This window comes from Grampus griseus, assembly GCF_964374135.1.
Source record: "Grampus griseus genome assembly, chromosome: 6".
Lineage (NCBI taxonomy): Eukaryota > Metazoa > Chordata > Mammalia > Artiodactyla > Delphinidae > Grampus > Grampus griseus.
This window is the reverse complement of record NC_139000.1, coordinates 86,479,059-86,504,357: the sequence shown is the minus strand read 5'-3', so window position 1 is coordinate 86,504,357 and position 25,299 is coordinate 86,479,059. Positions and strand designations below refer to the sequence as shown.

Here is a 25,299-nt window from a genome sequence, read left to right as displayed (position 1 = left end):
GGAAATCCTATCATAGTTTTGAACACTATAGAAAAATAACAAATATGAATCTCTGTGAAATTAGAAAAGATTTTTTAAACTCTGCCTCATTTAAAAAAAGTCAGGGAAAAGAATTTCTATAAAAATGAGCAAGAGGGTCAAATCTCATAAAAATTATAAGAGTAAAGAAAATAAGCAGCAGAATAATATCCCTACAATGAAAATATGCCAGAAAGATATGCTTACAAAACAACAAAATTGTAATTGATTTCAAAATTAGGTAAAACACCTTAAGAAAATGATAAAATATAGGAACCAACAATATAAATCAGAATTAGAATAACTCAGAAATGAGTGGCAGAACTCAGAAAGACATAGAAATTAAAAAAAAATTCAGAAATGGAGACTAAATTAGAAGGAACATAAGAGAGAATAAACACAATAGATATTGATTTAAGAGAAATAGAAGAACATTTTTAAAAAGCAAAAAGAAATGAAAAATAAATAAAATAGGATTTGGGAGAATGTGACAAATACTGAAGACAGGCAAGGAAGACTGAACACTTGAATAACATAAATTCCTGAAGAGGAAAGTCAAAGTAAAAGAATAGAACAAGTAACTAAAAATACTAGTACAAATAAGCTTTCCTTAAATAAAAACTGAGTTGAAACTACACTATGAGAATATTGATACAGACTACTATGGACTGAATATTTGTGTCCCCTCAAAACTCGTATGTTGAAGTCCTAATCCCCAATGTGATGGTGTTTGGAGGTTAGGCCTTTGGGAGATAATTAGGTCTTAAGGGTGGAGCCCTAATGAATGAGATTAGTGCCCTTATAATAAAAGACATGAGATAGATGATTTCTCTCTCGACCATGTAAAGACAGCAAGAAGGCAGTGACCAGGAGGAGGGCCCTAATCAAGAACCCTTCCTGATCTTGGACTTCCAGCCTCCCAAACTGTGAGAAATAAATGTTGTTTAAGCCACCCAGTCTATGGTAACTTGTTACAGCAGCCTGAGCTAAGACAAACACCAAAATATAATCTAGTAAAATTACTAGAAAATAAGGAAAAGAAAAAACACACTTTGGGCATCTAAGAAAAAAAAAAGAACACATAGCACAATACTTCATGCCAGAAGAAAATGAAGCTACATATTTAAAATACTTAAGAAAAGAAAGTGTAAGCCAAGAATTTTATATCCAGAAAAAATGACTTTTAAGTATAAAGGGCACAAACTGCTATCAGCAAGTATCTCAGGGAATATTACTCTCATGAGTACTTCCTGAGATCTAACAGAAATAAGGAATCTACTAGAAAATAAGCTTCAGACAACCAAAATGACTAGAGAGACATTGACATAAGAGACATTGACTAATGAGAAGCATTAAATTTATAGTTATCTGCAAACCAAGAATAAATGAAGTCTAAGAGGAGAGAGTATAATGCAATATTCATGTGTATTGACAATGAAGACATAATATATCCATTTTAAAAATGGGCAGAAATGGGAGAGTATATACAAAAAAACCCCACGCCCAAACCTTAATGTTTCTAGGAATTATATTATAACAATATTTTTCTTATTTGACTTTTGTGTAACATGGATAAAACATGAGTAATTATGGAACATTATAATTAAATCGTTCCCTATATGCCAAAGAACCAGTATTTTCAGCATAGAAGAAGTGGTATGTAAATATGATAGAGAAGAGGTTAAAGCTCTATACCCCCAAAGTAAGTACAAATATGGAAATATCAATATGAATTCATGAAATATTTTATCACCATACATAAAAATACATACATGTACATAAATACATATATAAACTCATATATACCTATATATACACACACACATACGAATAAACATACGTAACACAATTTATCCACTGAAAAGGCCCAAGCAAGTAGTAGCAATGATCATTCCTAGCACCAGACTGTGGTCTTGAAACACACTTTCTCACTAAAAGAAACCAAGACTTCTTAGAGAAATGACTGATTTTAGGTCTGAGGCAAAAAATGCATGATGGAACATCCTGTAATACCTGATAGGTATCAAAGATGATTAGCATCATGTTAAAGGTCTCAGGAATCAAAATGCTCATGTTTAAAGGCTCCCACTGTCCAAAGATGGGAAAATTGAGCCTCTATAATGATATTAATTGAAATGGATTTGGACTCATTAAATGTGTTTGAATCAATTAATTCATAATGATTTTAAGAAAAGAAATCAATAGGAAATCAATTTATTATACTAAAAGCTGTTAAAGAAATTATTTTTCCTGCCTTCTCTATATGAACTGTACCACTGGGTAAGTAAATAGTAGATGAGAGGAAGTATCTCCTTACAGAAGCATCCTAACTAACAAATGAAAAAGAAATGAGAGAAGTAGAAAATGTCATTTTGCTACTCTGAATGAATAAATAATTCTAGGCATTAAGCATCAATGGTTGCTAAGATCACAAAGAGAGAAACCAGCATACATTCTGTCAAACACTAACTTTTGTTTTGTCAAAGGGATTGAACCTGAATTTGATATAGTGTCAGATGCCAACTGCTCATTTTCAGGAAATATAGAGGGTGGAGAAATATGTGCAACTGTACCAATCCGCAATATGCAAGTTGCAGAAAACAATTGGCCTGGTTTCTTCAACAGAGAAATCATATAAATTGTAAAGAAACAAAAGGGATGGAGGAGGAATCCTGTACATTAAGCTATATAAAAATTTTTTAATGAGTGAGGCTAAACTATAATGTCTAGGGATACACATTTGTATCAAATGTATATACATTTAATAAAGCCGTGAAAATGCAAAAAAGTTAGAATAAGTAGTGTATGGGCAAGGTTGTGATTCAGATGGGCCACATGGAAGGGATCCTGGTCTAGATGACAAAGTTCTCTATCTTGACCTAGGTGGTCTTCCCCTTTATCCTGCCACCACCCACTTCCTCACTGTGCCTCAATGTAGCATCTTGATTGCAGAGCTAATTCAAGTTAATTCAAGAATCTCTTGAGGAACTATTTGATTGCACGAAACAAATATGCAAAGAAAAGTTTTCAGAATATATCTGCAGTTACCTAAAAATTTATCCATTGATTCACACATCTGATCTTGATTGACAATGCTCTTATTTGGAAATTTCATTCGTCTCCTTGGTATAAAAGTGCTATTTTTCTCATGGCTAGGTAATTTTGAAGAGAAACTGATTCTATCTTTTATAGTTTTTGGTCTATGGCTCTGTTTAGAGACACTGATGTGGCTAACAGATAAATCATCATCTGAGGATGTAAAATCATCAATAGCCTGAGAGGTACAGTCTTCATCTGTTGCACACAGTTGGTTTGTTTTTTTCATTGTTTTTGGAAAAGTGTAAAGTTCCCTTTTATTTTCCTCTTTTCTCTTAAACCTCAGAGAACTAGTAGCTCTTTTCTTTCTTACTCTTGACTTGGAGGAAATTTCAATGTCATCAGATTCGTCACTAATATCACTACTGCCTTTTCTTTTTGTATTAGATTTTAGGGTCTTGTTCTCAGGATTTAATTGTTTTGAAATTAGTCCATTTCCTCTGACATTGGTCTTTCTATTATCACCATTATTTCTTATATTTACAGGGTTTTCTGTTTCAGAATCTTCAGATCCATCCACAGGTGGCTTAAACTTTACCCTCTTCTTGAGGAATCTTTGAGTTGTGTATTGTGTGGGAAAGATGATATCACTATCTTCTGATTCTGTGACATTCTGTGAACTGCAATGGTGGCCAACTGTATTTTTAAAATTTTTGTCATCATCAGACTCAGAAGAAATATTCTGTTCTAAAATCTCAGTTTTATCAAAAATATATTTTCCATTTGGATTTAGGATGTTAGTGAATTTCTGATGCTTTGAAGTACCAAGAGAGTCTTGACTTTTCCGACAACCAACATCTTTGGCTTCTGTTGAAAGGCATGTGGGCTGTTCATCAGAACTTTCATCGTCAGAGGTAATATTTCCATCACTATCCTCAACTGCTTCACATTTTGTCTCAAACAATTTAGAGAAACCACACTGGAGTAAGGTAAGCTGTCCAGGAGAACCTGAAGCTTTACTTGAGTCAGATGCTTTGTTTTTAGCAGTCTTTATTATTGAGTTTCCTACTGATTCATCTTCACTAAAATCACTGCAGAGATCACATGCTTCTTTTGCTAGTGGTTCTGCAGGCTGTTCTGGACCTTTGTGTTCTTGACAGTCAGGCTCCCTATCCTATATAAGAAGCAATGGTGGAAACATTAGAAAACGTCAAAATAAGGATATCAAATCTATCACACTGGAGGGGAATTGAATTTGGGCAGATAATTTATGTACAAGTATATTACCTGGTATTTTCTAAAAGCAAAACATTTATTGATAGTAAACAAACATAAAGGATTTAATATTACAGTCTGGTATACTCTTTTAAAGTTGAATAACTTTCCAAATAAATAAAAGTTAAAACTAGAATATCAAATGATCAAATTATTTATAAGGAAAACACAGAGCAGAGCTGTTAGCTTCTAAGATGCAGAGACTGATTCTGGCCTCAAAGTGAAAAGCACACAACTTATTGCTTACGACAGTCCAGCAGATACTTTCAATCATGCGTTAAAAACACAACAAATTTGTAGGAGCTAAAGAATTCCCAACTGGAAAATGTTTCTAATTGATTAAAAATAGATTGGATAGGATCTTGACCACCATAAATAAAGAAAATATTGAAGCTATTTTGAAGTAAAATTTGCTAGAAATTTAAATCCAATATTTACTTTTTTCACATTAATTAGAGCTAAATATATTCTCAGTTTCTGAAAACTGAGGCTTCATTAGTAAAAGATTGTGGGAAAGTATTATCTGGTAATACTTCTGCCAACATTTGATACTCATGTATTTCTATAAATTTAGAAATATATTCACTCCATACTTGGTTATATAAATTTATAGGGGTGTTATAAATTTATAGTTATCATTGCATATAGTTATCATACAGTTATATGATGTACTGTTATATCATATATATATGTTATATCATAATATAGTTGTCATATAGCCCATATCTTTGGGCTAGTACAAAATTAGAGTTAAATCCCTTAAAAAAAAAACAAACAAGAAAAAAATAGCAACAACAACAAAAAATCTTCTACATATATTCTTTACTTTTAAAAAGACTTTATGATGACAATATAGATTTTGTAGTATGTGAGATGACAAACTACCACAAGACAAAGGACTCAAATAAAATATCTGCTTGAGTCAGAGAATGAGTTTGGTGTTTGAATTTAATAATTTTAAATATACATTGATTGCTATTTTTCCATCTAATTTGTTATTTAGTAAAAAAAAAATTATTTAGGTTGGATTGGTTACCTATACAGTGCATTTAATTTTGGATTTACACTTTGGCATAGTTAAAATTCCAGTTTGGATGTAAACACCTGGTGACTGCTCCTGAATTTTTTTTTATGATATGATATGAAATATTAGCCTAAATTATTAATTTTACTGACAGTCTTCTGACTTTGTGTCCTTGACATTTCTTAAAAAAATTTTCTTTACACATTGAAAAATGAAGGAAAAGGAAAAGAAACTTAAAATCTTCACATACATGTTTCCCAGGAGTTTCTAGGCTACAGATTCAAAGATTGCTTACTGTTTCTAGTTTGTGTACTGGAGGTTCCTCTTTCAACCATGTTGTAGCTGTCATGATCCCTGCTTCCACTTGGCCTTCTCTCTATAAAGAATGCAAATAACTGTAAAATATAGGGTAGAAACAACCAGATAAACAACAGCAATGTTATGCTAAAACTTAGAGTTAAGAAAATTGAGTCCAGGGAATTCCCTGGCGGTCCAATGGTTTAGGACTCTGCGATTTCACTGCCATGGGCCTGGGTTCAATCCCTGGTCAGGGAACTAAGATTCTGCAAGATGCGTGGTATGGCCAAAAAAAAAAAAAAAAAAAATGAGTACAGTCTGCTTTAACTCTCTTAATGCTATTTTTCAATTTGCTAATTAAGGAATTCATATATATTTTTCAATGCTCATAATTCTTAGGTAGTATAAAGGCACAGTGGAAGCCTGCTGGGCTCATAAAAAATTCTTACTTCTTATCATAAGCTTACTTTTTCTGATAGAAAACTAATAACATTTTTCAGCAAACTCCACTAAAAGCCCTAGTAGGGAGGGAGAGTGAAAAAATGTTAAAAATTTACCCAGTAGTGACAGCCATAATAACTATGTCTATATGATAACTATATAACTATTGTATATGTGTAAATATTATATAATATTGCAATAACTGTAAGGACATAATATCAACATTTTAAATACCACAGATAATGCTGGGTATTGGGCACTCGATATTCTAGCTTATATTGCCAGTGTGTTTATAGTTCATATTCATTAAAATATGTTTATTGATTCCTTCAGTGTAGTAGACATCAAAATGAAAATATCCATCTAATATAAAACTAAAAAAATCTTAATTAGATAATAGGCTTGCTACATCTTTAAGGAAAGTATGCTTTTATAGCTATTGGTATATCATTTAGCAGAGATAGTTAATGGCCTAGATTCTAGAATATTAAATTCTTCAAGAGGAAATAAATTTATTTCTCTTTTCAAGGCTTTATTTGTTGATAGAACAAGGGGAAATAATACTATCATCACCAGAGTTACAAATATCCAACTTACGAATATACCAATATTCATAATATAGCAATGGCATGGTTCCAGTTACCTGGTATCCAGGGCAACAAGTGAGAATCACCCCTAAAGAACTTGGAAGAATGATAAAGAGTTCCTGAATTGCCATGAGATCTTTTCTTCCAGTGCCTGGAGGCTATTACTGTAAGGGAATGGGAAGCCTCTGTCCGAGAACTCCCTTTTATCTCTTCAACAGAATTCAAATGGCTACAACAGATGCAACTGGCAGCAACAGAAATCTACAAGCTGTCAGAACCCCTTTGTGATAGGTAAATGACAACTCCAGTCTTCTGTTGACTTGGAGTCATCCTTAACTCCTGTTTCTCATACCCTATCAGATGATCCAGGAGCAAATCCTGTCAGTGCTTCAGGGCATCCACCACTACCCTCTGGCCCAAACCACCATCTCTTGGCTGGATTGTTGCAGTATCCTCCTACCTGGCTTCTTGCTTCTGCTCTTGTACTTCTATAGTCCAATTCTTAACATTTAGAATAGATAGTATAGATCAGACTATGTCATTCTGCTGTTCAGAACTCTAACTGCTTTTTTTTTCTTTTTGTGGTACGCGGGCCTCTCACTGTTGTGGCCTCTCCCATTGCGGAGCGCAGGCTCTGGACGTGCAGGCTCAGCGGCCATAGCTCGCGGGCCCAGCCGCTCTGCAGCATGTGGGATCTTCCCGGACCGGGGCACGAACCCGTGTCCCCTGCATCGGCAGGCGGACTCTCAACCACTGCGCCACCAGGGAAGCCCTCTAATTGCTTTTGTTATCACTCAAGTCAAAGCCAAAGTTCCTGTAGGATCTGGTTTCCTGTCATTTCTCTGGCCCCATCTTTTGCTCTTTTGATTACTCCACTCCAGCCACTTTGGCTTCCTTGCCATTTTGAAATCACGCTGGGCATGCTCCTCCCTCAGGGCCTTTGTTTGCATTTGTTCCTCTGCCTAAAACACCTCTTCCTTTCTTGTCTCTTCAAAGAATCAAATGCAATCTCACAGTAGCCTTCCTTGGCTACTCCATCTAAAATTGTAATGCTCTTTCCCTGACAGTCTCCCTATTTCCCTTCCTTGCTCTATTTGTTTTTTTTTGAGATATAATTTACATATAATACTGTGTATGTTTAAGGTCTACGAGGTGTTAATTTGATATATTTATATACTGTAATATGATTATCATCATAGCTTTAGTTAACACCTCTAATATGGCATATAATTATCAATTCTTTTATGTGGTGAGAACATTTAAGATCTAGTCCTTTAGCAGTTTTGAGGTATATAATAATAGTATTGTTGACAATACTCACCATGCTGTGTAGTAGATCTCTAGAACTTATTCATCTACTTGCTCTATTTTTATCCTTAGAATCTATCATCATAATATACTAACTTCAGTTATATTTCTCTTTACTATTTGTTTCCCCCAAATAGAATGTAAAATTTTGTAGGCGGGGCTTTTTGTCTATTTTATTCATTTCTGTATGCCTAGTCCTATGATGTATAGTATTGGACATTTAACATATACTCAATAAATATTTGTGAAATTAGCTCTCAGTATCTATCTCTAAAGGGAAACCATTAAAAGAATGTCAATGAAAAATAGAACTAAATTGCCCAGAAATCATCAGATTAAAAGTGTTCTATATATTCAAATTTCTACATCTTAAAACATTTTAAAAGGGATTTTTCTATAACCTTTAAAAATTAAAAATGTATCATAGGAAGTAAAATACTTCTTTTACTTTATAATATATGTTTCCATTATGCAGGGCTTGGACTAATAATATTTTAAAACATCGTTTGGCCAAAAGCACAGCATGAATCTACTAAATTCTGACTGATAACAAATGAGCAATTTTAATTCAAAATTTAATTTAATAATTGAGTGCCAATGATGTGCCTAGCAAGCAGTTAAGCATATTTTACTATAAACAAAATATAAGATATGGAGGGTCCTGTCATTAATAAACAATCCTGGAGGAGAAACAACATATATTTAGGACAACCAGAGAATAAGAGAACTTTCCGTTTAATAACTTGTCATATGGAATGTCTTACCTAACACTTTTTAAACAGAGGAATAGGTGGCTATTCTGATAAAAGAAGAGAACAAAACTATTTGATACACAGCAGAAAACAGGACAAGTAATATAATACTAATACATTTTACAGATAATGATTTGAAATTAGAAACATGAATATAGTACATTGGGTAGTACTACCCAACGTTGGAGGTAGGATCTGAGGGGGTCCTGAGGACAAACAAGGCTATTTACTGATTAGAGAAGAGGAATGGGAAAGAACAAGTCAATCAGAGAAATAGTATATTCAAAACAAGAAAGAGACAGAGAAAGGGAGACTTTAAATAGGTCACTCAATTCAGAATCAAATAGTTACTATAAAATAAAAACTGAGCAATATACATCAGACATTGTATAACAGTTGTAATATTCACAACATACAAATCATATATACCTTCCTCTTCCCCAACCATTGACGATCACGTTTGAACTGCTACTAAACTTGCTTAACATATGCTTACTGATGTTACGTGTTCAGTATGTAAATGTTCTCTTCCACCTCCCATAAAGATGGTCTAAGTTCTTTAAGGACAGGGACCAATTGTTCCTTTAACTGTTTTTACGGTACTATTAAATAAATGAAGTACATTAAGGTTTTACTACAAAGTCCTGGAAGTTAAGGGAAATATCCTTAAGTTTTCCAAGACTCAATTTCCTCAACTGTATGATGATGGGATTGAAAAAAACGATAGTCCAGGATTTTATGATACTCATATCATATTAACTAAAAAATAGGTTAATATTCTTAGTACTCTGGTATAGTAAAGAATTTAAAAGATTTTTTAAAGGATATAAATATCCTGTTAAGAATAAGAAACATCTGTATCCTGAGGATGAACACAACTGGGAGAGTTTGAAATATTGGTGTGGAATTTTTATTGGGAACAGAAAACAAAAATCTCCATGAGACATGAGAGTGCATCTCAGGGAGTATTTGGTAACTTTTAATCAAAACACATTTTATATTTTTGTTTATTTAGGAAAGTCTCTTTTTTTAGTTCCTGACTTCAACAGCTGTTTTCAAAATAATAAATTTCTCTTTACCGTCTGAAAATGGCCTTGGAGGTCATACTGTCTTGTATATGTATCTGAATTTGTGTATGTACATTATTTATAACTATGCATGGGGAAAATCTTAGTTCAGAGGTATAGTAATTCATTTCCTATTTCTATAAAAGTAGAAATTCTAAACATAAAACATTTTTTAAAAAGAAAACCAAAAATTTCTCTGAAAAGGCACCAGCAATTTTCCTGAGGGAGAAATCCATGTTTAAAATATTGAAAAAAATCAGAGAAAAATTTCACACCTCCAGGATGTCCCTTGTAAGACAAGACCCTTGGGACCTCAGTTTGAAGAGATTATAGACTCCAAAAAGCTCTCCTCGATGCTCTTTTGATCCTTGAACTGCTTCAAAATACCTCTTGGCATTTTCACTTCCAACCACCACACAGTGAAGTTGCTATAACAGAAAAAACACAAGATGTTTTGAAGTGTTCGCTCCAACAATATGTCAGAATTTCCTGGCATTCCCTGTATATACACAGCTTTAGCTGGAGCAGGCAGAATCTCCGTAGGGAGGAAATTTTATTTTAATTTCCCTGGCAGATGTTGCCATTATGGTGAAATAATAATAATCTGGCCAGTTTTATTAAAGATGAAATCTTACATTTCCTATTTTATCTGTTTTCTAACAACTGACTCAAGATCGTATCTGTATGGACTAGCCACCTGATGTAAAATGTAAAAGGCATACATTTGAATACACTTTTCTCCTTTCTAGACTCTTATTTCAATAGAAACTACTAAAACTGGCAGAAATAGTCGCTACATCACCAAAGTTAAATTATAATCTAAAGTAATTATATAATAACCACGTTGGTATCAAACTAATTGTGGCCATGGTCACATTGTCAACTAAGAGCAAAAACCCAATCATTGTTTAGCAACATTGCATCTCTGAAACAATTCTGAACACAGAAAGAACACTGACATGGAACCCTTAAGGACATATACCACTTTAGTACCAACATAATGTAATCTCTTTATTTACTAGATATTTTATTGTATATAATGTACATACAATTTGATTAACCCATGTACACTCTAACATTTCTTGAAACAAAGAATGAAAAATAACTTCCATCTATTGCTAATGGAAGGATTAGTAAGAAGCGATACTTTATGGTGATTATCATCAGATTGATTTGCACTATAATAATTACTTTAGGCAAATAAAATTATTCTTATTAATAATAGCTACTATTTACTGAACACATGTGCAGCATTTTTATATTCTCATTTAATTCCTACAATCCTATAAGATATTATCATCTCCCTTTTAGAAATAAAAGAACTTAAATTCAGAGAAATTAAGTGCCTTGTTCACAGCTGCCTCACTAGGAAGCATCATTTCTAGAATTTTTACCTGAGTTTGGCTGAATTCAAAATTTATACTTGTATCAATTTCTCATATCCAGATGTCCCTCTTAAAACAAGACCCTTGGGACCTAAGTTTGAATAAGTTATGGATCAACATACCAACTTGATTAGTTTTATATCAACGTCCCAGAAATATGGGCTATAGTCCTGGAAATACAGAATCACAATAGCAACTGATGGCCTTGATGGCCCAGTTACCTATGATTTTACCCTTACTACTGACTCTTCCTTAAACACTGTATTGTCAGACTGCTATACTACTAAATATAATCACCAAAGTAATTTGTAAGCATTAATCTAAATCTTTGTAAGTCTCCTACCAAAGTTTTGTCACAAAACTTATAAAAGGCACATTATTTTGTACTTGAGTTTTCCAAAGTGGCTCCAGTAAAAGTGAAGGCCAGATGCATCCATCTGTAGGGTAACTATAACAAAATCATGTTAGAATTCAAGAGGGTAGGGAAAAAAATCAGCATTTGGAAAATGTAGCTTAGTTTCTAGCTTAAGAAGAACCCATACGAGGCTATAAAATGCTTAGATTTCTTCACAATATACAAGATATGCAAGAAGCAAAACAGGAATATTCATCACGTTAAGAGTTCATGACCACTTCCTCCATCTTCAAGGCCAGTAATGAGGCATCTCTGTATCATTCTCTGACCCTCTGCTTCTGTTATCACATTGCCTTCTTTCCTTTTTCTGACCCTACTGCTACCCCTCCCTTTATAAGGACCCTTGTGATTACACTGGGCCCACTTACATAATCCAGGTCAGTTCAGGGAATTAGGATGTGGATATCTGTGGGGGGCCATTATTCAGCCTACCACAGTAAGGAAGTGCAATAAGCATGATGAGGGCTTGTCAAAATGACACAGAAGCCCCCTTGAAGGGGTTCTCACTGGTCAAAAAATGAGAGTTTGAACATAAAAATAATTGATATTCAGTGGGTTACTAAAATCCGTTACTAAAATACTATCTCATGAGTCCACACAGATTAAATAAATGGAAGAGAAGGGAAAGCTCTTTTTTTATGGTAGAATGCCAACAAATATAAAGGAAGTAATAATGGAAATAGAAAAATCACCGTCTGACAAACCATCATAGTAGTGGCCGATTCAGGCGGGAATCATCAATGAAAGCTAAGGCTGATGAGTACAAGCTTGATGAGGAACAGGATACAGCTGTCCGTCGTCCCTTGGTATCGGGGGGATTGGTTCCAGGATCCCCACGGATAACAAAACCCATGGATGCTCAAGTCTCTTTTATTAAATGGCATAGTATTTGCATATAAGCTATGCATTATTTCCTATATACTTTAAATCATCTCCAGATTACTTATAATATCTAATACAATGTAAATGCTGTGTAAATAGTTGTAAATACAATGTAAATGTTAGGTAAACAGCACACAGCAAATTCAAGTTTTGCTTTTGGAACTTTCTGGAATTTTCTTTCTGAATACTTTGAATCCATGGTTGGCTGAATCTGAGGATGCAGAACCCATGGATACAGAGGGCTGACTATATCAGCATAGTCTCTGATGATCTCCCCATAAAATATATACTATTTTACAAATGAAAAAAGTGGTGACTCTGCAGTGTAAAAAGCTGGCAGACACAAACTTGACAGGTGATCAAGGTTAATATCACCAGTGGTGGATCAGGTCACCACCAGGTGCCTTCTGACCAATGCAATGAGAAGAGCACAGCATTCTTTCTGTACCATTCTTGTCAAGGCTTCTTGTCTTGAGTTGGAAGATGAGGAAACATCAAATGGACATATGTTGAGGGAAAGCATACACTAGGAAAGGCTTTATTTTTTAAAACTGTCAAGGTCATGAAAGACCAGAAAAGCCTGGGTAACTTAAGGTTGAAGAAAACTTAAGAGACACAAAAAGAAATGTAATTATGATCCTGGATTGGATCCTGAGCCAGAAAGAGAAAGGAGACATTGCCAGGAAAGCTGATGAAATCTGAATGGGTTCTATGGATTACAAGGTGATGCTGTGTAAGTGTTAGTTTCTTGATTTGGATAACTGCATTTTTTTTTTTTTTTTGTGGTACGTGGGCTTCTCACTGTTGTGGCCTCTCCCATTGCGGAGCACAGGCTCCGGACGCGCAGGCTCAGTGGCCATGGCTCATGGGCCTACCCGCTCCGCGGCATGTGGGATCCTCCCGGACCGGGGTATGAACCGGTGTCCCCTGCATCGGCAGGCGGACTCTCAACCACTACGCCACCAGGGAAGCCCATGGATAACTGCATTTTTGAGAGGAGAGTGGCGGGGGGGCGGTAAGGGAGAAGCAAGTTGCAGAACAATATGTAAAATTGAGTGTTTATAATGCATAAAGCTATTTTTATATGTACATATAAATAGGATGGTGTCCTTATTTGGGAGAAAACAAAGAATTTAAAGGTGATAAATCTTCAACTTCCTCTAAAACGGTTCAGAAAAAGAATAAAGATCATGGCTGAGAGAAAGAGAAAGCAAATGTGGTAAAATGTTAACAACTGGGGAATTTGGGTGACGTTAATTGGGAGTTCTCTGTACTGATCTTGTAACTCTTCTGTAAATACATATTAATTTCTAAATAAATTACATATATATGAAAGATGAATTTTTGAATGCCAAATTTTAGATTACATGCAATGCTCCAAACCTAAAGGAGCGCAGTTGCTATATAAGCAATTTTTTTAAAGTATAAAATATATTTTATGTTGTGAAGGCATTATCACAACAAACATAAACAAAAACATCAAACGGCAAGTCCCCCTTGAACAACACAGATCATCCCTTATCAGTCTAACCAACACTGTAATGTTTAGGTTTATCCTTCCTAGATCTTTTTCAATGCAGTTAGAACTATTTATACATACATGTAGAAACAGTTTTATAAATAAACACAATTGATATACTTGTTCTGCAAGTTACTTTTGCCCCACTTAAAATGTCTTAAAGATTGTGCCACATCAGTACATTTGCTCTATAATCTTTAAAAAAATTTTTTTGCTGTATATGGGTATATCAGAATTTATGTTAATTCTGTTACTATTGGACATTTAGGCTGTTCCTTTTTTCATTTTTTGAACAAATACTAACAATTCTGAATATAAATCCTTGTCATCCTTCAATGTGCATATGTGAGAATATTTCTGCCAGGTAAATAGGGAGAAAGTGCATTTTAAAAATGCTGTTAAATTAGCTTCTAAAATAAGTGCACCAAGTTGTATTCTCAAAAATACTATATTAACACCTCTTTAAAAATATCCCCAACAACAATGAGCAACGCCAATCTCCTCACCTCCCTAAAAAACCCCCCACAGAACAAAACAAAAAAGTCTTTTGCAGAACGTGCAAAACACGATCTTATTTTTTACTTCTCCATTATAAGTGTAGTTAAGCATCTTTTCATATACATGTTAACTGTTTGTATTTTTTCTTCACTAAAATGCCTAATCAGTCTTTTTATTGGTTTGTAGGAGTTCTTTATATATTATAGATGCTAATTTATTATACTTATGGCAAGCATTTCCTCTGGTCTCTCCTTTAATTTGGCTTATAGTTCATTTGTCATATAGAAGTTTCATATAAAAATGTAGTCAAATTTACAATATTTGCCTTAGAGGCTATATCAGTTTCCTAAGGCTGCTGTAACAAAGTACCATAAACCAGGTGGTGTAAAACAACAGAAATTTATTCTCTCTCAGTTCTGGAGGCTAAAAGTCTGAAATCAAGATATTGGCAGGGCCATGCTCTCTCTGAAGGTTCTAAGGGAATATCCTTCCATTCCTCTTCCTAGTTTCTGGTGGTTGCTGGCAGTCCTAGGCATTCCTCAGTTTGCAGCTTCATCACTGTAATCTTTGCCTCTGTCATCACATGGCATCCTCCTTCTGTGTCTGTCTGTATCCAAATTTCCCTCTTATAAGAAACCAGTCATTGAATTAGGGCCCACCTTTATAGAGTATAACCTTATTTAACTTGATTACATCTGCAAAGACCTTACTTCCAAATAAGATTCCATTCACAGGTACCAGGGGTTAAGGACTTCAACATATATTTTTTATTTTATTTTTTTGGGGGGGGGCACAATTCAACTTCTAACAGAGGCTTTGTTAAAGACTTTTTACATTTATGTTCATGAGACATATTTGTCTATAATTTTCTGTTCTTGTAATGTCTTTGCCAATTCTGGCATCGGGATTCTTCTATCTTTCTAAAGTAGGCTAGAATTGTTCCCTCCTCTGTTCTCAAAAAGAATATTAAATGTTTGATAGAACTCACCACTGAAGGAAAAATTTCCACCACTGTGGAAAAGTTTTGAATTAAAAATTCACTTTCTTTGACAATATAGAGCTATGATTTCCCCTCATTTGAAGTTACTGCTCCGAAATATCCAGTATTGCTATTAAGAAGTTAGCTAGCTATTTAACTCTAGTACTCTTGTAGACAATTTTTTTTCTCTCCATGAAGTTTATCTCTGGAAATTTTAAGGGTTTTACAATTATAGAAAGACAATGTAAGTGTGGATCTATTTTCATTCACCCTATTTAACACTCAGTGGGGCTCATAATCTGTGGACTCTCATCCTTTGGGACTTCTTCCTTCTCTTTCTTCTGTTCCCTTGCTCAACTATAAGACTGATATTGGAACTTCTACATCTAGCCTTCATTTCTCCTAAGTTTTCTTACATGTGTTCGTTCTTCCTCTGTCTTTTTGCTCTGTAATCTAGAAGAATTGCATGGCTCTTTCTTTTAGATGAAAACTTTGTTCTTTGCTATTCAGCCTATTGCTGGAGTTTCTCGTTTTCTGGATCTCTAATGGATTTTTTTTCTAGTAGTCTTTTGTTGCTCCCAGGATCCTACAACCTCATTTACCTTTTGAATAGTGATATTTCTTTAAAAATCTTTTACTCTTTTCTATTAATTTTGTTTTCTCTGATGTTAATTCTTTTTTAGTGCCTATATGAGTTCCTATATCTCTTGTAATAAATTATCATAAACTTGGTGGCTTAACAGAACAGAAATGTATTCTCTTATAGTTCTTACAGGAGGCTAGAAGTCTGATATCAGTATCACCAGAATGAAATGAAGTTTTGGCAGAGCCATGTTCTCTTCATAGGCTCTAGGGGAGGATCCATTCCTTGCCTCTTTTCACTTCTGGTGGCTGCCAGCATTCCTTAGTTTATAACTACATAGCTCCAATCTCTTGTCTCTGGGGTTACACTGGCTTCCCTTCTGTCTCTGTCAGATTTCCCTTTGCTTCCTACTTATAAGAATGCTTATGATTTAGGGCCCACCTGGACAATCCAGGCTAATCTCCCCATCTCAAAAATTCTTAATTTAATCACATCTGCAAAGACCCTTTTTTCCATATAAAGTAACATTTATAGGTTCCAGGGATTAGGACCTGGTATCTTTGAGGGCCATTTTCATAGTGTTTATTTTCCTAAACTGTTCAATACTAATTATTGTTTTGGAGGGGTGGGGGGGAATATTCATCTGTCAAATGCCTAACGGGCTTATCTAGGCCTACTGCAGTAATTATTCAAAGCAGGCAGCAGGTGGAGGGGTTTGCAAATATTTATTATTTCGGACTTTCTTCTTGATTTCAGCAAAAATTTAGAGCTTTGTTTCCTTCCTTCCAGTAGTTCTACTTATTGTTCCTACTTGAGAGCAGACATTTCCATTGTCTACAATCTGGTACAATGGGGGAAAGATCATAAGGGTTAAACCACCTTGTTAGATCACTAATAATACCCAAAGAGGGGGCATCACAGTTAACCCAAGGCTCCTTTCTATTTTTAGTATCTGTTGACTCTAAGCTTGGAATATTCACAAGTTGCACCTACCTTTTCCAGTAGTCTTCTCATGACTGAGTTTAGCTTTGTTTCTTCCTTCAATCTCATCTCAACTGCCCTTTGTCTTTCAGGGTTCCTTATCATTTTTGGCCCACAGAGAGAACTCTTTTTTCTTTCCAACATTTTTACAGAATTTTAAAACATCATTTTGGATTGTTTTCCTCCCAAGAGATTTGAGGAACACTTGTGAGGCTAGCGTGTGTTTGCCATTTGCACCCTTGGTTCAAATTCCAATCAATGTTTAAATCACATTTATGCCATTTCCTCATATGATTGCCATCTTATCTTTATTTGTGCTTATCAAGTTGTATGGCTGAATGTTCCTTAAGTGGCTTATTTTAATAAGCAATTAGATCATACAAAGTTCTGAAAACTTAAATTACCCTCATCTTCTGAAGCCTTTTTATTACATATTATTATATAAAAGGACATTTTATTTCATTAAATGAGTCAGATGAATAGGCAAAAAGGAAATACATATAGTAATGGGATCAAGAAAACTTACTATGTGATTGAGGAAAGACTCTTGTGACAAGTCAAAGATAGTATTCTAAATAGCTGCTCCTAACATGAAAAAATAATATCCTACTTTTTTCCAAGATTAGTTAATGTCTGAAAAAATAATTTTCAAGTAGTTGTGCTATACCTAAGAACAAAAAGATTAAAGGTTTCTTACAGAGCTAAATGCTTTAAGAAAAATAAACACTGCTGTGCACAATTCTATTTTTAGAATTAAGAAAATAGCACAAATTTAAGACTGGATCATTCTTAGGTTAACTACCACCACATGTGGCAGATGTTTGCTCTTAAACAGATTCCAGCTGAATATATAGGGAGTAATTCAAATTTAACATTTATAATTAAACTTGAACCTCATTCCAGATCTTCTCAAGCAGGCAGTTACAGACTAGCTAAACTTTATTTAGAGGCATAAATGGAGTAGTAATTGATACCCTAAGGATATTAAAGAGTTAATGCAATTTTAGATGAATATTAAAAGCATCAGCACAGTAGTTAGTGCACTTGAGTTCTATTCCTATAATTTCATTTACTGGGGTGTCCTGGATCCCAGTTTCATTATATACAACACGAAACATTTGTATTAGATATCTCTAAGGTATTCCTCTCCAGTCTTCTTCATGCACACATAGATAATGGAAACATGTGAACATCTACTCGAAGAGGAGTTTACTCAAGGCTGGAAGCTGGCTTAGATAATCTTGCTGCCCAGAGAGCTGTAGGATGTCTGGGTGCACCTGTACCCCATCTGTGGCATACACTTACATCTTGGCCCACAGTTTGGGGAGCTGTGACCTTGCTACTCAAATTGTGATCTGCAGACTAGTAGTGTTGGCACTTCCGGGAGCTTGTTAAAAATGCAGAATCTTGCGCTTCACCCAGAACTACTAAATCAGAATCTGTATTTTAAAGATCCCTAGGTAATTCATGTGTACATTAAAGAAGTACTGCTCTAAGAAACTTTCAGCTCTAAAATTCAATGAACCTAAGATTTAATCTGTTTTATAGAAGTGTATTCTACAGTATATTTCATAATCTTATTAAATTCCTTATTATAGCTAGAATAAAATAAAAAACATATTTGTACACAAATTTATTATTAATTTTTAAAAACTGACAAGTGTTTACTTTTAATTAGAAAAAGGGAAATATATTTACCTGCTTGTATACCTGTCGTAAGTACATGATCTCCTCCACAGTTCCCAAGGATATCAGCCTAAGCACTTTGACATCTCTGCATTGCCCAATCCTATATGCTCTGTAAAAACATTAAAAACAAAAGGCAACCAAGATCAAGTGAAACAACTTCGGGTTCAGGAGGTAACTTTTGGATATAAAAATGAAATATTGCTAAAATTTTAATTTCAAAAGAAATATCTTATGTTTAGATATGCTATATTATTTAATAATAATGTAAAAACAGAAATTCATATAAAAAGGTCAGTCATTGAGGAGGAAAGTATTATAGAAAAAATATACATATCAACTTCATTTCTGTTATAAACATCACCTTCTACTGTGTAAAAACTTTTCCTAAATTCAGATTTTTCTTTCATGGCAGTCTTAAGCTTATGAATGATTCCATTTATATAAAACTCTCAAAAACGCAAACTAATCCACAGTGACAGGAAGCAGATCAGTGGTTGCTTGGGGGCGGGCCTGGGAGGGGCAAGATGAATGGATTACAAAGTAGCACAAGGAAAACTTGGGGGGTGATGGATATGTTCACTCTCTTGATTGTGGTAATGGTTTCATGGTGTATACCTACAGCAAAACTTATCAGCTGTACACTTTAAATATGTGCAGTTTATTGTATGTTAATTATATCTCAACGAAACTGTTAAAAAAAAACCTTGGAGGTAAAGCAGTAGTCAACTGGCAAGCCTATGGAAGTGCAGATTTACAGCCTTCATCCACAGAGACTTCCAAGCAGTCTGTCTGACTGGATCACTCAGATGATTAGTACCCCAGGTGTTTTGATATGGACTGCAGTGCTAATTAAAACGCTAACCTGACTCACCACACTGATTAACTATAGGTCCAGTCCCTGTAGCTTCTCCCAGGTGGAGGTTTTATTGGATGTTCTGAATGAGGTCATCTGTTTCTAAATACCTGTTATAGTCATGGGGGATCAGGGGCAAAGCCATACTGCTTCATGCTTGAAAATGTTACAATTTGGGGGAAATTTAATTTTGACCTTATGAAGTCACACTGTATTGTTATATTTGGTGCTCCTTCTGCCTCCTTCACCCATTCCTCCTCACAGAGAAGGGCTTTTACTAGAGGACATCTTGGTACTGAAAATCTTGCATTCCCAGAAAAGAATGGGGGCTCCTGTGACACAGCAAAGCCAGGGGTAAGTTACTGCAATTCTCACTTCCATCCTGCAGCCTGGATAGAGAGGGACTCATAATCCCTTTCTCTCCCACAATGGATTTGGGTCTAAAAAAAAAAAATATGTATCTAAGGAAATGTCTTTTGGGTGTAAGGCAATTGTTTGCTGAATGGGATAGATTCTGTCAGAATACATATTCTTGAATCTTTACAGACAAAAACCTTATAACATGTTACACTGGACCTATGCTTCATCATTTTCTAGGTCTATCAAGTATGGATATGTAAATGGTCTTTTATCATGCAAAGACAAGTGTCGAGAAACTGTTATACAGTGTGGAGGTCAGTATTTTCATTTCTCTTCTTTGCTCCTCCTGTCAGAGTAAATGGAAGGAGAGGAAGAGGAATTCTGTTCATTTAGTTTTACTGTCAACTAACTTTCACTGAAAGTCAAAGCACAGTGAACTGTGTTTCGAGGGAACACTGGGATAAATAAGTCTTGATGGCCTAGATGAAAAAGAACAAAATTAAAACAAATGTTGTTAAGACAAAAAGAAATGGATATTTTTCTGTGGTTTTCATTTGACTATTTTCCTGGGCAGTTGTCACTGGCAAGAGGCTGGTTAAAAGTGCAGGCTCTGCAAGTCAGACTGTGTGGATTCAAATTTATTCTATCTTAAATTGATACCAACTTAATTTCAATTGCATTAAAATAATTTCCTTTACAGCTCTGCTTTCACCTTTTATCTTATTGATGTTATAAATTATATCTTTCTATGTCATGTATTCATTAGCAGATTTATAATTAGTTTTATGCATTTGTCTTTTAAATCCTGTAGAAAACAAGGAGAAGAATTATAAGCCAAAATTATAATAATACTGGTTTTGATATTTGTTTATGTACTTACCTGTACTGGAGAACTTTATATTTTCCTATGACTTAGAGATACCATTAGAGTCCTTTCATTTGAAATTGAAACTCTCTCCTTAACATTTCTCCTTAGTATAGATCAACAGAACAGAATAGAGAGCCCAGAAATAAACCCAAGCACCTATGGTCAACTAATCTATGACAGAGAAGGCAAGAATATACAATGGAGAAAACAGTCTCTTCAATAAGTGGTTCTGGGAAAACTGGACAGCCACATGTAAAACAATGAGAATAGAACATTTACTCACCAACTACAAAAATAAACTCCAAATGGATTAAAGACCTAAATGTAATAATTGAAACTATAAAACTCCTAGAAGAGAACATAGAACAATCTTTGACATAAATCTTAGCAACAGTTTTTGGATCAGTCTCCTAAGGCAAAAGAAACAACAGCAAAAATAAATAAATGGGACCTAATCAAACTTACAAGCTTTTGCACAGCAAAGGAAACCACTGACAAAACAAGACAACAACCTAAAGAATGGGAGAAAATATTTGCAAATGATATGACCATCAAGGGGTTAATATCCAAAAAATATAAATAGCTCATACAACTCAATATCAAAAAAAAATGTCAAAAAACCCAAACAATCCAATCAAAAAATGGGGCAGAAAAGCTGAAAAGATATTTTCCTAAGAAGACATATACACAGCTAACAGGCATAGGAAAAGATGCTCAACATTGCTAATTTTTAGAGAAATGCAAATCAAAACGACAATGAGCTATCACCTCATACCTCTTAGAATAGCTATCATCACAAAGACCACAAATAACAAATGTTGGCAAGGATGTGGGGAAAAGGGAACACTTGTACACTGTTGGTGGGAATGTAAATTGGTACAGCCACTATGGAAAACAGTATGGAGGTTCCTCAAACAACTAAAAATAGAACTATGCTATAATCCAGCAATTCCACTTCTGTGTATATATCTGGAAAAAATGAAAACACTAATTTGAAAGATACATGCACCCCAATATCCAGAGAAGTATTAATTACAATAGCCAAGATATGTAAGCAATCCAGTGTCCATCAACATACAAATGGATAAAGAAGACGTACATATATAGAATGGATTATTATTCAGCCATAAAAAAAGAATGAAATTCTGCCAACTGCAGCATCATGGATGGACTTAGAGAATATTATGCTTACTGAATTAAGGCAGACAGATAAAGAAAAATACTATATGATATCACTTATATGTGAAACCTAAAAAATAAAACAAGCGAATGTATATAGAAAAACAGAATTACAGATATAGAAAACAAATTCATGCTTACCAGTGGGGAGAGGGAAGCAGATGGGGATGAGATACAGGTATGGGATTAAGAGATGAAACTACTGTATATAAAATAGATTAGCAACAAGGAGATATTATATAGCACAGGGAATTATAGCCATTATCTTGTAATAACTTTCAATGGAGTATAATCTGTAAAAATACTGAATTGCTATGCTGTACACTCAAAACTAATATATTACTGTAAATCAACTATACTTCACTTAAAAAATACTATGATATGTCAGTTATATCTCAATAATAAAAAATGCAGAAATACAACTTTAAAAGTACACTAGAAGGAATTAACAGTTGATCATATGATACAGAGCAATGGATCAGTGAGCTGGTAGACACAGCAGTGGAAATCACTGAAGGAATAGATAAAAGAAAAACGAATAAAAAGAAAGGAGGACAGTTTGAGACTTCTGGGACTACATCAAGCATACTAGCATTCACATTATAGAGGTCCCAGAAGAAGAGTGAGAAAGGGGCAGAGACCATATTTGAAGACTTAATAGCTGAAAACTTCCCTAACCTGGAAAAGGAAAGACGTCCAGGTCCATGAAGCACAAAATAGGATCAACCTAAACAGGAGCACACCAAGAAACATTGCAATTAAAACTGCAAAAATTAAAGATAAAGAGAGAATATTAAAAAGCAGCAAAAGGAAAAGCAACAAGTTACATACAAAGGCACTCCCATAATGCTATCAGCTGACTTTTCAGGAGAAACTCTGCAGGGCCAGAAGTGAGTGGCATGATATACTTAAAGTGATGAAAGGGAAAAACCTACAACCAAGAATACTCTATTTGGCAAGGCTTTCATATAGATTTGATGGAGAGATCAAAAGTTTTACAGACAAGCAAAAGCTAAGAGTTCTGCACCACCAAACCAGCTTCCAAGAAATGTTACAGGGACTTTTCTATGTGAAAAAGAAAAGGCTACATCTAGATATATGAAAATTACGAAAGGAAAAAAATCTCATTGGTAAAGGCAAATATACAGTAACGGTAGTAAATCAACCATGTATAAAGCTAGTAGGAAGGTTTAAAGACAAAAGTAGTAAAATCGTGTATATCCATTATAAGTAGTTGAGGGCTACATAAATCAAAAAGATGTAAAATATGATGTCAAAAACAGCAAACACGGCGGGGGAGGAGAGTAAATATGTAGGGTTCTTAAGTGTATGTGAACTTGAAAGATCAGCAATTTATGTTATCCTTTTGAGGAACTTTTGGTAGCCACAAACCAAAAATCTAAACACATATGAAAAAGAGAAAGGAATGCCAACATAGCACTAAAGATAGCCATCAAATCACAAGGAAGACAAGAAAGACACAAAAATAATTACAAAAACAACCACCAAACAATTAACAAAATGGAAAGGAGAACATACCTATCACTAATTACTTTAAAAATATATGGACTAAAAATATATATATATATATATATATATATATACACTAGATGCTACAATCAAAAGACACAGCGTGGCTGATTGGATACAAAAACAAGACCCATCTATATGCTGCCTACAAGAGACTCACTCTTGAGCTAAAGATACACAGACTGAAAGTGAGGCAATGGGAAAAGGTATTCCTTAAAAATGGAAAGGAAAAGAAAACTGGGGTGGCAATACTTATATCAGAAAAAATAGACTGTAAAACAAAGACTGTAGTAAGAGACAAAGAAAGACATTACATAATGATCAAGGGATCAATTCAAGAAGAAGGTATAACACTTGTAAATGGATGTGCACCCAGCATAGGAGGACCTAAATACATAAAGCAAATTATTAACAGACATAAAGGGATAGACTGACAGTAATACAATAATAGTAGGGAACTTTAACACCCAACTGACATTACTGGACAGATCATCCAGACAGAAAATCAATCAGGAAACACTGGCCTTAAACAACATATTTTATCAGATGGACTTAACAGATAAATATAGAATATTCCATCCAAAAGCAGAAGAATGCACATTTTTTTCAAGTTCACATGGAACACTGTCCAGGATAGACAATATGCTACGCAACAAACAAGTCTTAGTAAATTTAAGATTGGAATCATATCAATCATCTTTTCTGATATAACAATATGAGACTAAAAGTCAACTATTTAAAAAAAAAACCTGCAAAAACACAAACACATGAGTTTAAACAATATGCTACTAAACAACCAATGGATCACTGAAGAAATCAGAGAAGAAATAAAAATATACCTGGAGACAAATGAAAATGGAAACACAATGATCCAAAATCTGTGGGACTGAGCAAGAGCAGTTTCAAGGCTTATAGCATTACAAGCCTACCTCAGGAAACAAGAAAAAACCCAAATCAACATCTTAAACTTACACCTAAAGGAACTAGAAAAAGAACAAACAAAACTGAAAGTTATGAAGGAAAGAAATAAAGATCAGAACAGAAATAAATGAGAGACTTAAAAAAAAAGAAAAGGGCTTCCCTGGTGGCACAGTGGTTGAGAGTCTGCCTGCCGATAGGGGACCCAGGTTCGTGCCCCAGTCCGGGAAGATCCCACATGCTGCGGAGCGGCTGGGTGCGTGAGCCATGGCCGCTGAGCCTGTGCGTCTGGACCCTGCGCTCCGCAACGGGAGAGGCCACAACAGTAAGAGGCCTGCAAGCCGCAAAAAAAAAAAAAAAAAAAAAAAAGAAAAGATCAATGAAACTAAGAGCTGGTTCTTCAAAACGATAACAAAGGTTGATAAACCTTTAGCCAGATTCTTCAGGAAAAGAGAGAAGACTTAAATCAATCAAATCAGAAATGAAACAGTTACAACTGATACCATAGAAATACAAAGGATCATAAAAGATTACTACAATTTTATGTCAATAAAGTAAACAACTTAGAAGAAATGAACAAATTCCTAGAAATGAATAATCTCCCAAGACTAAACCAGGAACAAATAGAAATTTTAAACAGACTAATTACCAGTAATAAAATTGGATCAGTAATCACAAAACTACCAACAAAAAACAGTGTAGGACCAGACAGCTTCACAGTTGAATTCAACAAACATTTAGAGAAGAATTAACAATATCCTTCTCAAACTATTCCAAAAAAATTGCAAAAGCACACTTTCAAGTTCATTCTATGAGGCCAGCATTGCCCTGATACCAAAACCATACAAAGATACC

General features: G+C 34.5%; 1 protein-coding gene across 2 annotated transcripts in view; it reads right to left on the bottom strand.

Moving 5' to 3' along the window:
• Window positions 1-25,299, bottom strand: part of ERCC6L2 (ERCC excision repair 6 like 2) — a 139,965-nt gene that overhangs the window by 33,011 nt on the left and 81,655 nt on the right. For both annotated transcript variants that reach the window (XM_082657395.1, XM_082657396.1), the window contains exons 13-16: window positions 18,746-18,845; window positions 10,081-10,233; window positions 5,649-5,729; window positions 3,067-4,228 (exon numbers count right to left, since the gene is read on the bottom strand). In XM_082657395.1, coding sequence (XP_082513521.1) covers window positions 3,067-4,228; window positions 5,649-5,729; window positions 10,081-10,233; window positions 18,746-18,845 — 1,496 coding nt within the window. The remainder of the gene's footprint in view (window positions 1-3,066; window positions 4,229-5,648; window positions 5,730-10,080; window positions 10,234-18,745; window positions 18,846-25,299) is intronic.